This window comes from Hypanus sabinus, chromosome 10, assembly GCF_030144855.1.
Source record: "Hypanus sabinus isolate sHypSab1 chromosome 10, sHypSab1.hap1, whole genome shotgun sequence".
NCBI classification, from domain to species: Eukaryota; Metazoa; Chordata; class Chondrichthyes; order Myliobatiformes; family Dasyatidae; genus Hypanus; species Hypanus sabinus.
The window spans coordinates 17190280-17206186 of record NC_082715.1 but is presented as its reverse complement, the minus strand read 5'-3'; the positions used below and the strand labels follow the sequence as shown (position 1 = coordinate 17206186).

Here is a 15907-nt window from a genome sequence, read left to right as displayed (position 1 = left end):
AACTCTTAAGTGGGCACATGGATGATAGAAAAATGGAAGGCTACGTGGGAGGGAAAGATTGGATTGATCTTGGAGTAGGTTAAAAGGTTGGCACAAAATTGTGGACTGAACTATGCTGCATCATTCTGTGATCTATGTTCTCTATTGTCAAACACATCTATGAATCCTAGTGGGTGTAACACTGACTATACATGGAGCTTAGAAAAATAGTGGGCTATGGGTAAGCCTAGTAATTTCTAAAGCAGGGTCATGTTCCGCACAACTTTGTGGGTCGAAGGGCCTGTATTGTGCTGTAGGTTTTCAATGTTTCTATGTTATACCCTCAAAGGGTGAATTGTTCTGTCATCCTGAAAGGAAATCGCAGTGCTACAAAGATGGCATTCAGGGTAGGAGATAAAACAAGTCTGATCCAAGAGACACGGTATCTTGAGTTCAGAAGAGATTGTAGAGAAAAACTGTCATCTTTCAATCTATGAAGAGCATTTAATTGATTAGTGTTTTTTTAAGGGTGATATGTTTTGAGATATGTTTCTACCAAAGGAGATATAAGGCACTCCTTCCCTCCACTAGCCCATAGGTTACCCTTGGGCAAGGTGTAGCACCTGCTTAGCCCCCCCAGTCAGGGTCACATGAAGCTATGGGCGCAGGAGGTGGATGGTCACATGAGCAGCTGTTGTATATCACAAGTCCTGGCTATGTGAACACCGATACTAGGCGGACAATCTCTGAAGTCTATTGATAATGGCTGGGGTCACCCGTCTTATAAAAAACACTGCCCAGAAGAAGGCAATGGCAAACCACTTCTGTAGAAAAATTTGTCAAGAACCATCGTGGTCATAACCATGGTTGTTTACACCACACGACATGGCACATAAGGATGATGATAATGATTGCTTTTGTTATTCTCCTTTGCTGTAAACCTTATCAATATGTTACATTTGCCCATGGCAGATGGGCAGTAGCAACACATACTGACTGCCACAGTAAACAGAGAGGCAGAAAGACAGAGAGATAGAGAGAGGCAGAGAGAACATCACAGTTCAATCAAATAGGAATGCAACACCTGATAAATATGTGGTAGAAACGACGAGGAAAGTGCTATTAGTAGAGATCTAGGAAATCCATTCGGACCATTATCAGAAGAAGTAGACACAAAGTGGCTACTTTTATCTCAGGAGAAAGTACAATAATGTCAACAATGTCATGCTGTCACATGAAATACCAACGGGAATTCAGACAAAGAGTACAGCTCTTTCATTCTGACCTGTCATCTCACCATGTTCCCTTCCCACTCTAGCAACCCAACACAGAGTGAGGAAATCACTCACCATCTACCATCTCTCAGTTAAGCAATAACTAAGAGGGAAGGGAAGGCTGAACCCACATGGAAAAAGACCTGACCCATTTCAGGGAGACCATTCGGTATTTCATTGGCAGAACACTTTTAAGCAAACCTTCTTAGGATGCTCAATCATCACCAAAAATCTGTCATCATGCTTGCCTCTTTTATTTGCCAATAAATACACAAGTTTTTTTTAAAAAATTAAAAAAATTTTAAAATGCAGGAAAAAAAATAGAAATGCTTTTGCATCTCATCCTTACACTGACCTGCAGGAGTCCGGCAGACTAAAGGTGATGAATCTGTATAGAATGACCCTGGGTGCTTCCGTCCACAGTCATCCAGAATGTTGAGTGGGTCGTGGATGTCATTGTAACCGGTGACTGAGCGAACGCTGCTAACACTGCTAATTACAGAGACGTGCTGGTCAATCATGGACCCCAGTCTGTGAGATTCTGTGTAGTTATTGTTGCTGTAGTATCCTGAAAATTTAAATGAAAATAAATGAACTTTGGCTCCATAATTTTTAAGGTGCATCCAGACACAGAGAGAGGTTAGGGCAGAACTCAAAGCAATGGTGAGCTTTGTCAAAATCTGCAGCTTTTCCAGTTCAGAAAGTTTTAGTTGCAAGAGCAGTGGGTCTCGAGCTGCCTTTTCACTGTGGCAACATTTTAATACCAACAAATTTCATCTCTCACCCAAACTGTCACCATCCAGTCTACTCAGCAGCTCTGATACAAAACGAGCTGCAGAGGAGGTTATTTTCAAATAGAAGTGGGCCAACAATTATTTAAAGGGTAATTCATTCTGACAGCAGCTAATTGCAGCACCAACTAATGAATAGCTTTAAGTAAGAACAGCACACCTTAAAACACCCTAGAGTATCATGTGAAAGTCTTAGGCATATACAGTATATAGAGCCAAGGCTCCTAAGATTTTTACACAGTACTGTTTGACAGACTCATATCAGAATCGGGTTTATCATCATTCATGTATGTCACAAAATTTGTTTTTTCGCAGCAGCAGTTTAGTGCAATGCATAAAAAATACTACAGTGTCGTGCAAAAGTCTTAGGTGCATATATAGAACTAGGGTGCCTAAGGCTTTTGCATAGTACTGTAGTAATTTTATATATTGCATTATACTGCCACCACACAAAAGAACAAATTTCATGGCATATGTGAGTGATGATAAACCTGATTCTGATATGTGTCTCTATTGTGGGCTTAAAGAGTAGGAAGGTGGGCAGGGAGAGGGGAATCATGGTTGGGAAAAGGGGAAGGAAGAGTGGAGGGAGTGGGAAGCACCATATCCTGTAATGATCAATACATCAATTGTTTGTAATCAAATGATCTTGCCTGGTGTCTCAGGGCTGGGTGTGTCTGCACCTGTGCCACTGCCCACCCTGGCACTCCTTCTCTGCCTCCTGTCCTACACTCCTCCCACAATGCTCCATCCTCACCATTCCCAAGATTCTTTGCTCCCACCAGATTGACAAACTCATTCTCTGCTCCTTTTTGACAAATACAGTACTGTGCGAAAGTCTTAGGCACCCTAGCTATATATGCAGAGTATGTGCTGAAGATGTTTGCACAGTACTGTATAGTCTAAGACATCACTATGTAGGCGGTGATGGATGCGGGTTCAATCTCAACACTTAAGAGAAGTTTGAACAGATACTTGGATGGGAGGGGTATGGAGGGCTATGGTCCGGGTAAAAGTTGATGGAACTTGGCAGAATAATAGTTTGGCATGGACTAGTTGGGCTAAAGGACTTGTGTTTGTGCTGTGGTGTTCTAGGACTTGATGACTGAATGAATCAGCTGATCAGCTACAGCTATTGGAGAGAGAATTCCTGAAGCAGAATTTGTGAGATAAAGAATAATTTGAGAGGAAATTTTTGGAGATACTGGATGTGAACTTTCTCCCATGTGCCATGTTTTAGTCTTGGACGGCATGGCATATCCCTTAACGCCAAGAAACAGCTTCCCAGGGAGCGTCTTCCTGCCTGATCAACTGCCACTCCAAACTACGCCACAAATAATATTGACTCTGGCCCTCGAGAAGCAGTTCTTCAATAAATTGAGTAACCTGGATTAGATTACTCAATTACTGATGGGATGTATACCGTAAGGACCTAAAGCAAATTTCTGCAGAAATACTTCAGAGAGTATTCTGTTGGGTGCATCACCATCAGAGAGAGGCTCCAAGGCACAGTATGGGGAAAAGCTGCAAATAGTTGTAGATTTGACAGCTCCTTCATGGGTACTAGCTTCCCCATAATCCCCAAAGCATCTTCAAAAGGTGGCGCCTCAAGAAGGTGGCATCTAATATTAAGGAGTCTCTCCAAGAGGACCACAACTTTGTCATAGGGCTTGGGGGCTTGTGTGTCTCATTAACCCAGAGAGCTACGTTGCCCAGAATCAGGGCCTTGTGCTTTGGCTCTTGGTAGGTCAAAGGGCAGTGGCCAGACTAAGAGTGGTCCACCGGTCCTTCAGGTTCAGGAGGTTAAGCTCAAGGCTAACAACCTTGACTGGTCAAAATAATATTACTACGGAAACAGCAACGAAGAATCCATCTACATCTGTGTATGATGGTATGGACAGACAGAAGTGGAGGACCTTCATTGTTGCCCTAAATGCCAGCAGTGTAGCGGGCAGCAAGTGAGTACAGTCCAGGACATGTCCTGTTCACATTATTACCATCAGGGAGGATGTTCCGGAACCTGAAGACACATACTTAACTGCTTAGGAACAGCTTCTTCCCCTCCACTTTTCTGAACAGTCCATGAACCCATGAAGACTATGTCACTATTTTGATCTCTTTATTTATATTTATATATTTCTTATTGCATTTTATAGTATTGTCTCATGTATTGCAATGTACTGATGTTGCAAAGCAAGAAATTTCACAACACAAGTCAGTGATGATAAACCTAATTTAAAAAGGACATTGTTGAAGATATTCAGGCCTTCTTGCAAGCCTGCCCCCAGAAACAAGACTGAAATGCATGGTTACCTTCCAATATGCTCCCACTAATGAGATAAGGTGCAGCCAGGGCATGCACCCTCTCCAATGAACATTTAACATGTATCTGATAGGCACAGAAACATATATCACGTGGGTGTTTTGCATTCTGTACTAAAACTGGTTAAAGACCTGGAACTTGATGATCAATTTTCTGACTTCATAAACTAAGAAGAAAGATTAATGCAAAATAAGTAAAAGTTTCTTTAAACCTCTGCTTGATAGGGTAAATGAGCCAATTCTCAGAAATTATGATTTTAAACCGGGAAACAGGAATATTCGTTCAAATATATTGTGCATGCTATGTTCTGTCACTAGCTTCCCATACCTGTCACCAAAATTAAATCTGACCCTCTCATAAGACGTAGACATTGGTCTGATCACTAGTTTTTATATTCAGAGTTAACATTTCTATGTGATTTATAGTTCTGATTTTCTCAGATGGGTTTTAAATAATTTAACGGTTGCATCTTCCCACATTAATAACAAACTGCTACTGATGCAGGAAAGGATGCACATTGTGTTTTGCACAGAATTCTTCCCAAAACTGCAGTTAACAAAGACAGTTTTATCAAAGAGTCTTCTCTTGACAGCCATGCACTTTACTATTATCGCTTATTGTTTCTTTTTAAAAATATTTACAATTTTGTTTTCATTTTAGTTGGAGATACAGCACAGTAACTGGTCCTTCGAGCCTAACGAGGTTGCAGTGCCAAAATACACTCATGTAACCAATTAACCGACTAACCAGTATGTTTTGAAATGTGGATGGTAACCAGAGTGCCAGAGAAAACCCATGGGTAGAACGTTCAAATTCCTTACGGACAGCGGTAGAATTGAGTTTAGGTTACTGGCATTGTAATAGCATCATGCTTAACACTATGTAACTGCGTAGCCCCTTTTACTTATGTATTTATTTAGTGACACATTGTGGAATAGGCCTTCCCAGCCCTTTGCACCATAGCGCCCCAGCAACCTCCGACAACACCAACCTAATCACAGGACAATTTACAAGATACAATTCAAGTTATAGAGAGTCAGAGAGCACTGCAGAGCAAAAACAGACCCTTTGGCCCATCCAAAGTGTACCAGTATTTGGACTTGTAGTGGCAAAGGTTCCACAACAGGTACGAGAGCTCGCCTTAACTACCACCAAATTGATATCTCTCCAATTGTAAAAGTCATGACTACTACAGAACAAAAGTTGTGTTGGACAGATACTTTTAAATCATCATCCCCTCTAGTTTTTGCATTAAAGTAACACATTTAAAGTCAGGAGGAACTTTAGAAGCTACTTTCATACAAAAAAGTGAAAGCTAGCGTATGTTGAATAGACAAGCAAATTGCAGGTTCTCTTTCATGTAAAGAAAATCATTAGGTTTCAATTATACTGGTGTCTAAGAAAAACGTGGTAACCTGCCTCAATGACTATTGTCCTGTAGCACTTACATTCAGTGTGATGAAATGCTTTGAGAGGTTGGTGATGAAACATATCAATTCCTGCCTGAGAAGTGACTTGGAGCAGTTCCAATTTTCCTGCCATCACAACAGGTGCCATTTCATTGACTCTTCACTCAACCCTGGAACATCTGGACAGCAAAGATGCATACATCAAGATGTTCTTCATTGACTACAGCTCTGCTCTACTCACTTTATACTTATGACTGTGAGGGTAAGTACAACTTCAATGCCATTTTTAAGTTTGCTGATTGAATTGAAGCAGAGGTGGTGATGAATCAGCATATTGAAGATTGAAAGAGACTGAAAATCTGGCTGAGTGTTGCCATAACAACAACCTCTTATTCAATATCATTAAGACCAAGGAGATGATTATTGTCTTCAGGAGGAGAAAACCTCATTGGCGGATCAGGGGTGGAGAGGGTCAGCAACTTCAACTTCCTTCAGAGGATCTATCCTGGGCCCAGCCTGTATGTGCCCTTTTGGAGAAAGCATGGCAATGCCTCTACTTTCTTAGAAGTTTACAAAGATTTGACTTGTCATCTAAAACTATGATAAACTTCCATAGATATCGATTGATATTTCCATAGTTGGAAAATTCATGGTCATGAACTTTACTAGTAGAAATAAATTTGCAGACTATTTTCTAAATGGGGAGAAATTCCAGGAATCTGAGATGCAGAGGGACTTGGGAGTCTTTGTGCAGAACACACTAAATGTTAACTTGCAGGTTGAGTCAGCGGTGAGGAAGGCAAATGCCATGTTAGCATTCATTTCAAGAGATTGAGAAAACAAGAGCAATGATGTGATGCTGAGGCTTTATAAGGCACTGGTGAGGCCTCACCTTGAGTATTGTGAATAGTTTTAGGCCCCTCATCTTAGAAAAGATGTGCTGGCATTGGAGAGGATCCAGAGAAGGTTCACAAGGATGATTCCAGGAATGAAAGGGTTATCATACAAGAAACATTTGATGGCTCTGGGTCTGTACCTACTAGAATTCAGGATGAGGGGGAATTTCATTGAAACCTTTTGAATATGAAAGGCCTAGAGAGAGTAGATGTGGAAAGGATGTTTCCCATGGTGGGAGAGTCTAGGACAAGAGGGCTTAACCTCAGGATGGAGGGGCACCCTCTTAAACAGAGATGTGGACAAATTTCTATAGCCAAAGTGTGGTGAATGTGTGGAATTTGTTGCCACGAGCAGCTGTGGAGGCCAAGTCATTGGGTGTATTTAAGGCAGAGATTGATAGGTTCTTTATTAGACATGGCATTGAAGGTTACGGGTAGAAGGTCGGGAACTGGGGTTGAGGAGGAGATAGAAAAAATGATCAGCCACGACTGGATGGCGGAGCAGACTCGATGGGCCAGATGGCCTAATTCTGCTCCTATGTCTTATTGTCTGATTTGTAGTGGAAAGTAGATTGACTAGTTGCATGGAAGTACCAAGGCTCTTGAATGGAAAAACCTACAAAAAGTAGTGGATATATGGCCTAGTCCATCATGGCTAAAGCCTTCCCCACCGCTGAGCACACCTACATGGAGCGCTGCCACAGGAAAGCAGCATCCATCCTCAAGGACCCTTACCATCCAAGCCATCCCCTCTTCTCACTGCTGCCATGAGGAGGAGGAACAGCAGCCTCAGGGCCTGCATAACCAAGCTGGGGAACACTTATTACCTCTTAACCATCTGGCTTTTGAATCACAGGAGATCTTTTCACTCCACCTTAGAACAGAAACAGACTCTAAAGCTCCTCTAAAATTTACCAGTATTTGGACTAATAGTGGCAAAAGTTTCAGAACAGGCAGGACAGATCATCGTAACTACTACCATAATGGCATTTCTTGGATCAACACTACAGAGCAAAATTTGTGTTGGAGAGATCACTGAACTGTTCCCACAACCTTTGGACTCCAAGAACTCTTCATCTGATGCTCCAGATCAGGGGTGGCCAACCTTTTACATTCCAGGTGTCAATTTTTTCACTCACGATTTCAGATGCACCATACAACTCTTGTACGCCCATTCAATTCTTGTAAAAGTTTGATAATATAGAACTCGTGCATGAAAACACATTATAATTCAATAAAAGTTCATTTCTGGTTTCTCTAAATTCCTATGTGATGCAAGTAGTCTGAAATTATGTTTATAGAAACATAGAAAACCCACTGTACAATACAGGCCCTTCGGCCCACAAATTGTGCCAAACATATCCCTACCTTAGAAATTACTAGGGTTACCCATAGCCCTCTATTTTTCTAAGCTCCATATACCTGTCCAAAAGTCTCTTAAAAGACCCTATCATATCTGCCTCCACCACTGTTTCCGGCAGCCCATTCCACGCACTCACCACTCTCTGCATAAAAAACGTACCCCTAATATCTCCTCTGCACCTACTCCCAAGCACCTTAAACCTGTGCCCTCTTGTGGGAAAAGGCCTCTGATTATCTACACAATCAATGCCTCTCATCATCTTATACACCTCTATCCGGTCACCTTTCATCCTCCGCCACTCCAAGGAGAAAAGGCCGAGTTCACTCAACCTATTCTCATAAGGCATGCTCCCCAATCCAGGCAACATCCTTGTAAATCTCCTCTGCATCCTTTCTATGGCTTCCACATCCTTCCTGTAGTGAGGATTTTCAGCCCTAAGGTTTGAGTTCAAAGCCATTCTTGACTGTAAGAGGTAGATAACCAAATAGTGAAAGTCTTACATAATGTGTGCATGGAAAGGATGTTTCCCATAGTGAAGGAGTCTAGGACTAGAGGTAATGGCCTCAGAATAGGACACCCCTTTAGAACAGAAATAAAGAGGAATTTTATTAGCCAGAGTTGGTAAAACTCTGGAATTCTTTGCCACAGATGGCTGTGGAGGCCAAGTCACTGGCTACAGTTAAAGCAAAGGCTGATAGGTTCTTCATTATTAAGGGTGTCAAATATTACGTGGAGAAGACAGAGGAATGGGTCTGAGAAGGATAATAAATTGGCCATGATGGAACGGCGGAGCAGACTCAAGGGCCTAATTCTGCTCCAATGGCTTCTAGTCTTATGACTTTGCTTGCATTTAATTAGGATGGGTTTGATTTGATCTGTTCATACTTACCATTTGAGCCAGTGGAAGAAAATGGTGCTCCTTGGCAAGCAACTGAATTCCCCAAGAAGTTAAAGGTGCCTGCATTCAGCAACTGCAAATTGTGTGCTTCCTGTGGAGTCGAGGCTGATCCAAAGTTAGGTGGAGATCTGGAGTTGTAGGGTGACACAGAACAGCTACTTCTGAAGTAGTCCCTTGAAACAGGTTGTTCGTTGTATGACGTGAAACGGCTGGGTTCTACTCTGTGCTGGTAGACTGTGGCGGTGGCATGAGTCTGGTTCCTGAACATGTTCTGATAGTTGGAGTTCGTGCTGTAGAAGTTCTGACTGGTCTGGGGCAAAGTCTGATAGAGTGAGTCAGGGTACGAGTGGCAATGCATGTGGACAGATAACGCTGAGCTGCCATTCTGTGACCTTACAGCCATTGGCCCTTGATTGATGACACTTCCTCTGTTGCCCAATGGAGGAGACAGTGGTGGAGTGATGATATGATCATTATTATGAGTGAGTTCCATAGGATCTGTGAAGATATAAAGAGTATTTAAGGAAATGTAGCATGAGGCAAATAGACAATTTTCAAAGTTCAAATTTCAAAGTAAATTCATTATCAAAGTACGTATACGTCACCATATACTAGCCTGAAGTTTATTTTCTTGCAGGCATTCACAGTAAAACAAAGAAATACAGTAGAATCAATAACTCTTCACCTCATGTTCTCAATATTTATTCCTTACTTTTTATTATTTTTCCCCCTTTGTATTTACAGTTTGTTGTCTTTCATAAATTGGTTGTTCATCCATCTTTCTGTGTCTGGTTTTTCATTAATTCTGTCATGTTTCTTTGTATTTAATGTGAATGACAAGAAAATGAATCTCAGGGTAGCATGTGGTGACATATATGTACAATGAGAATAAATTTACTTTGAACTTTGAAAATACATACAAAATCTGACAAGCAACCAAAATGCGAAAGAAGACAAACTATGTAAATACAAAAAAACCCAATAAAATAAATAGATGCGTAAATAAATAGTGAGAACATAAATAGAACAGTCCTTGAAAATGAGACTTTGTCAGTGTTGGGGTGAGTGAAGTTATCCATGCTGGGTTAGGAGCTTGATGGTTGAAGGATAATAGTGTTCCTGAACCTGTGGTCTGGCACCCATTCCTGATGGGGTCAATGAGGAAAGAGCATGGCTCAGCCTGTGGGTGTTTTTGATGATGGATGCTGCTTTCTTGTGGCAGTGCTCCTTGCAGTTGTGCTCAGTGGTGGGGAGGGCTTTTCCTGTAATAGACTGGGCTGTAATCAAAAATGCTATTCTTAAATCTTTCTTTATCCTGCACATACTCACTACTGACTTGAACTTGCAGCTTATACTTTTCCATGCTATTTTCTTTTGTCTGATAATCAAACACTTCATCAGTTCCATGGACACAGTCCTCCTGATAAGATGAGAAATCCTTAAAATTGTTTCAACGATATTCATAAGCTGTGATGCAAGTATTTCAGGGAATACCTGACTAGATGAACTAAAATGGCCAATTGGCTTGTCTAGTCAGTAATTATTTTATGAGCTTGCACGATAAATTTTAAGGATCATTGTTTATTTAAAAATGTTTCTGCCTCAGTAATTAATAGTTTAAAATGTAATTAGTAGGTTAAATTCAGAAAGAAGTTTGTAATAGAGAGCATGGTGCTCATATCCTCCAGTCCAAGTTGAGTATTGGTGGAAGATTTTCATCAAATAAGAATCTATTCATAAATAGAAATTGGGAGAAAGCAAAAAAAAAGTTGCCATTATGTGCTTCAAATGTCTCAAATCAAATTTACTTTAATACATAACCCTTATGTTGTTGTCCTAGTAATGTAAGTTGGTAACTCCAATTTTGAATTTGTGCCAATGCTTAGTGTGCAGATATGTAGTATTGACCCTATTGGCCTCTAATCTGCAACTCTCTCAACCTAGGCTTCATTGAATTTACTAGGATTTTGTCACTTAAAGGACCTTGTCTGAGCTTGTCCTAACCCAGTGAGTCCAGTACAAGGAAACCACATCAGATAGCACCTTTAATTACTATGCTTATTTGGATCTCCTTCAGGTTCTGCATAACCTCTCATTCCTTCTCAAGATTCACTGAAGCTCAATAACGTTCAACCATCCGCCCTCTCCAAACAGCCAGCTGCTTTCTTCTTTCCCCACAAACTACTGATCTGCCATGTCCACCTTTCTTACTGGAAATCTTCAGTTTCACTGAACCTTCACAGTCCAAAACGAACTGACCACTGCAGTTAGAATTGCCCTTACAATCCTTGTCTAATAACTCCCCTCTCTTTCTTTCTGACTCTTGAAATCCAACTACCTGCAAAAGGATAAATCGCAGTAACATATAGAATAATCATAAATGTATATTCTTCATATATTGGTGTGGTCCTGCTTTCTATTTAAAGGGACCTTTTGCTTTTGTTCATGGCTCAAAGTAAATTTATTATCAAAGTACATGTACTTCACCATATACAACCTGAAATTTGTCTTCTTGTGGGCATGCTCAATAAATCCAGGACATGTAATAAGATCAATGAAAGACCGCACTGAAGACAAACAACCAACGTACAACAGACAATGAACTGTACAAATACAAAGAGAAAATAATAATAATAATAATAATAATAATAATAATAATAACAACTAAATACGCAAGAAATATGGATGAAAGTGAGCCATAGGCTGTGGGAACATTTTAATGATGGGGTGAGTGAAGTTGAGTGATGCTATCCCCTCTGGTTCAAGCACCTGATGGTTGTAGGGTAATAACTGTCCCTGAAGCTGGTGGTGTGCATCCTGAAGCTCCTGTACCTTCCTCCTGATGGCAGCAGCATTCCATGGTGGGGAGGGCTTTACCTGTGATGGACTGTGAGGAATTTCCATTCAAGGGCATTGGTGTTTCCATACCAATCTGTGATACAGCCAGTCGATATACTCTCCACCACACATCTATAACAGTTTGTCAAAATTTTAGATGTCATGCTGAATCTTCGCAAACTTCTAAAGAAGTAGAGGCTTTCTTCCTAATTGGGCCCAAGTACAGATCGCCTGAAATGATAATGCTGAGGAATTTAAAGATGCTGCCCTCTGTTCCCCGATGAGGACTGGCTCAAAGAACTGGCTTCCTCTTCCTGAAGTCAGGATCATAATGAGCTCCTTGGGCTTGCTGACATTGAGTAAGAGGTTGCTCTTGAGGTGCCGCTTAGCCAGATTTCTGACCTCCCTCCTATATGCTGATTTGTCACCCCCTTTGATTCAGCCAACAACAGTGGTGTCATCTGCAAACTTAAATATGGCGTTGGCCTGAAGCATAAAGTGAGTAGAACAGGGGTCTAAGCATACAGCCTGGTGGTGCACCTGTGGTGATGGAAATCATGGAGGAAATGTTGTTGCCAATCTGAACTGACTGGGGTCTGCAGGTGAGGAAATCAAGGATCCAAATGCACAAGGAGGTATTGAGGCCAAGGTCTTGAAGCTTATAGGTTAGTTTTGGAAGTCTGTTTCTCTTGTTTATTTATACTAGTTTGGAAGAGATTGTTTTACATGGGTGAACTAGAAGCAACCTCCAATACTAGTTCAATGCAGGCTGTAGTATTTCATGCAATATGATCAATATATTCCAGATGCTGGGAGAGTCCAGTACCAGAGGGCATGGTTTGACAATAAGGGGTAGGTCATTTAGGACAGAGTTAAGGAAGAACTTCTTCTCCCAGAGAGTTGTGGGGGACTGGAATGCACTGCCTCGGAAGGCAGTGGAGGCCAATTCTCTGGATGCTTTCAAGAAGGAGCTAGATAGGTATCTTATGGATAGGGGAATCAAGGGATATGGGGACAAGGCAGGAACCGGGTTTTGATAGTAGATGATCAGCCATGATCTCAAAATGGTGGTGCAGTCTCGAAGGGCCAAATGGTCTACTTCTGCACCTATTGTCTATTACGAAAGACAAGAAATTTTTCACATGCTGGAAATCCGGAGCAACACACACAAATTCTTGGAGGAACTCACCAGGTCAGGCAGCATCTAGGGAGAGGAATACACAGTTGACATTTTGGGCAGCACCCTTCACCAAGATGCAGTTTTGATAAATACAATCAGGTACGTAATCAGAATTGATCAGTGATATCATTAGAACGTAGTCTTGGATTGCTTATGACCACCTTCTTACCTGCCATTTGAAGAGCACTGTTTTCAGCATTTGGGAATGGAGCTCCACTGGTAGCCAAGTTATGCTGGCTTACTGAGAGAGATCCGTATGGCCGCTCGACCAAGGATTCATTTTTGACCATGGCATCGTTAGAAAGCAGTGCATGTTTACTTCGGCTCGCAAGAAAGCAGGAGCTTGGAGGTGCCGTAAAGGTTGTTTTGCTGGATTCTGTAAAGGTAAGCAGAACACAACTTAAGAGTTAACTTAAAATACGTCTCAGTAAAGTATGTCTCAGTTAGACTGTGAACCTGCTCTCAGGTTCATTGTGGACATACCAAATCTCCTCAAAGTCCTAATGAAGTATGGCCTCCTGCATGCCTTTGTTATGACCAGATCAGTATGTTGGGCCCAGATTGCTCCTCTGAGAAGCAGACATCCAGGCACTTGAAACTGCTCATCCTTTCCACAGTGTTTGCTAACATCTGCTCTTATCACTCATTTTCTGACTCATGTTATGCCTTGCGTCATAGGTTTTGAGGATTACTGTGAGGTAGTTTGTTGCAATGAGAGTGATATTGTGATGATACAGGAGGCCGGGTGCAGCCTCCTGTTTGTCAGTCCGCCAGAAAAAGCAGCATCTCCCAGCGGCCGCCCATTTTAATTCCACTTCCCATTCCCATTCCGACACGTCCATCCATGGCCTTTTCCACTGTCGTAAAAAGGCCACACTTAGGTTGGAGGAAAAACATCTTATGTTCCGTTTGGGTAGCCTCCAACCTGATGGCATGAACATCGATTTCTCAGGCTTCTGGTAATGCCCCCCAACCCCCTTCTTCACCCATTCCCTTTTCCCTCTTTCGACTTATCTCCTTGCCCACCCATCACCTCCATCTGGTACTCCTCCCCTCCCTTTTCTTTCTTCCAAGGCCTTCTGTCTCTCACCAACCAACTTCCCAGTTCTTCACTTCATCCCTCCCTCTCCAGGTTTTTTTCTCTCCCTTTCCCCGTCTTTTAAATCTACTCCTCAGCTTGATTTCTCCAGTCCTGCCGAAAGGTTTCAGCCTGAAACGTCGACTGTACTTTTTTCCATAGATGCTGCCTGGCCTGCTGAGTTCCTCCAGCATTTTGTGTGTGTTGCTGTGATTTCCAGCATCTGCAGATTTCTCTGGTTTGTGGTCAGATGCTGTGCTAGTCTATCATATGTAGACGTCTTGCCTACACTGAGCACCGCTCCCCCCCCCATCCACCCCACTATTCACGGCACAGAAACAAAAGAAGCTGCAGGGAAATGTGAACTCAGCCAGCTCCATCACAGGCACTAGCCTCCTCAGCATCCAGACACCTTCAAGGTACAATGCCAGAAAGGCAGCATCCATTATTAAGGACTGCCATCACCCAGGACAAACCGTCTCACACTGTTACCATCAGGGAGAACGTACAGCAGCCAGAAGGCACACACTCTATGACTCAGGAGCTGCTTCTTTCCCTCTGCCATTAGATTTCTGAATGGACATGAACCCATGGACACTACCTCACTACTCTTTATATATTATATACGCATAATAGTATTTATATTTTTTTCTTACCCCTTTGGGACGCAATATCCATGGTCAACTCTGACTGATGGAGGCCTCAGAAAGTACTGCTGCTACATAACAACCAACTTCATATGCCGCTGATATTAAACCTGATTCTAATTCTGATTCTGATCTCCTTAATCTCCTACCATCAGACAGAAAGTACCGGAATACAAGAACAAAACTGTTAGGCTAGATAAAAACTTCTTCCCCTAGGCCGGGAGACCTCAGAACACCCTGTTACCAAGCAGTACACATTATTTATGGCAGTGCTAGTAGCATTAAACTTTTGCACATTTAACTCTATGCTGCATATGCACTGTATGTCAACTTGTACTTATACAGATGTTTTATTGTGTTAATTTTATTTTATGTGCTGTATATATCTAGTGTTTTTTACCTTGGTCCCTGAGGAACGTTGTTTCATTTAGCTATATACACATGCATATTGAATGACAATAAACTTGAACTTGATTTTAATAGGCTGAAGATCCAATGTTATCTTATTTTCATGATTTCTGAGTGTATTTTACCTATCAAAGACATGAGAATGTCACTAACATCTGAAAAAATGTTATGTCAGCCACAAGATGATCGAACGTGACACTCATATATGGGCAAGAACAAGGCAGTGCCCCCGTGCCCCCCCCCAGAGGCAGATACATAAAATATGAACGAAAACATTCTGTCCACGCTGGAAATCCAGAGTAACACACACTAAAGGCTTGAAGAATTCTGCAGGTTAGGGAGCATGTATGGAAAGGAATGAAACGTCAACAATTCAGGCTGAAATGTAGTTCAGCGTCTGTGTGTGTCAGTTGTAAGGTACTGGGACATGAAGAGATATGAAATTTTAAAAAAACCATCCTCCCCATACTTACAATCAGATTAATTAATTTATCGCATGTACAGCAAAACACACAGTGAAATACGTCGTTTGTGTTAACTACCAACACAGCCTAAGGATGTGCTGCGGGCTGCACACAAATGTCGTCACACATTCCAGCGCCAGCATCGCATAGCAGCAACCTTGGGCAGCTGGATCCTAGACTTCCCGCCATATCGCCGGCAGATGGTAAGAATGAGTTCCCTCACCCCTGCTCCTCTGACCCGCAACACAGGAGCCCCCTCCAGGGCTGTGTCCTGAGCCCCCTCCTCTACTGCCTTTACACCCATGACTGCGTTGCCACACACAGCTCCAATCCGCTGAGCAAACTCGCAGATGGCACGA

The 15907-nt window shown here is 42.0% G+C and overlaps 1 protein-coding gene across 1 annotated transcript in view; it reads right to left on the bottom strand.

The window, feature by feature from the left end:
- The window catches only part of rfx6 (regulatory factor X, 6), a 255737-nt gene that overhangs the window by 204974 nt on the left and 34856 nt on the right, over positions 1-15907 (bottom strand). The window contains exons 16-19 of the mRNA XM_059981346.1: positions 13121-13327; positions 8925-9431; positions 1609-1821; positions 973-975 (exon numbers count right to left, since the gene is read on the bottom strand). Coding sequence (XP_059837329.1) covers positions 973-975; positions 1609-1821; positions 8925-9431; positions 13121-13327 — 930 coding nt within the window. The remainder of the gene's footprint in view (positions 1-972; positions 976-1608; positions 1822-8924; positions 9432-13120; positions 13328-15907) is intronic.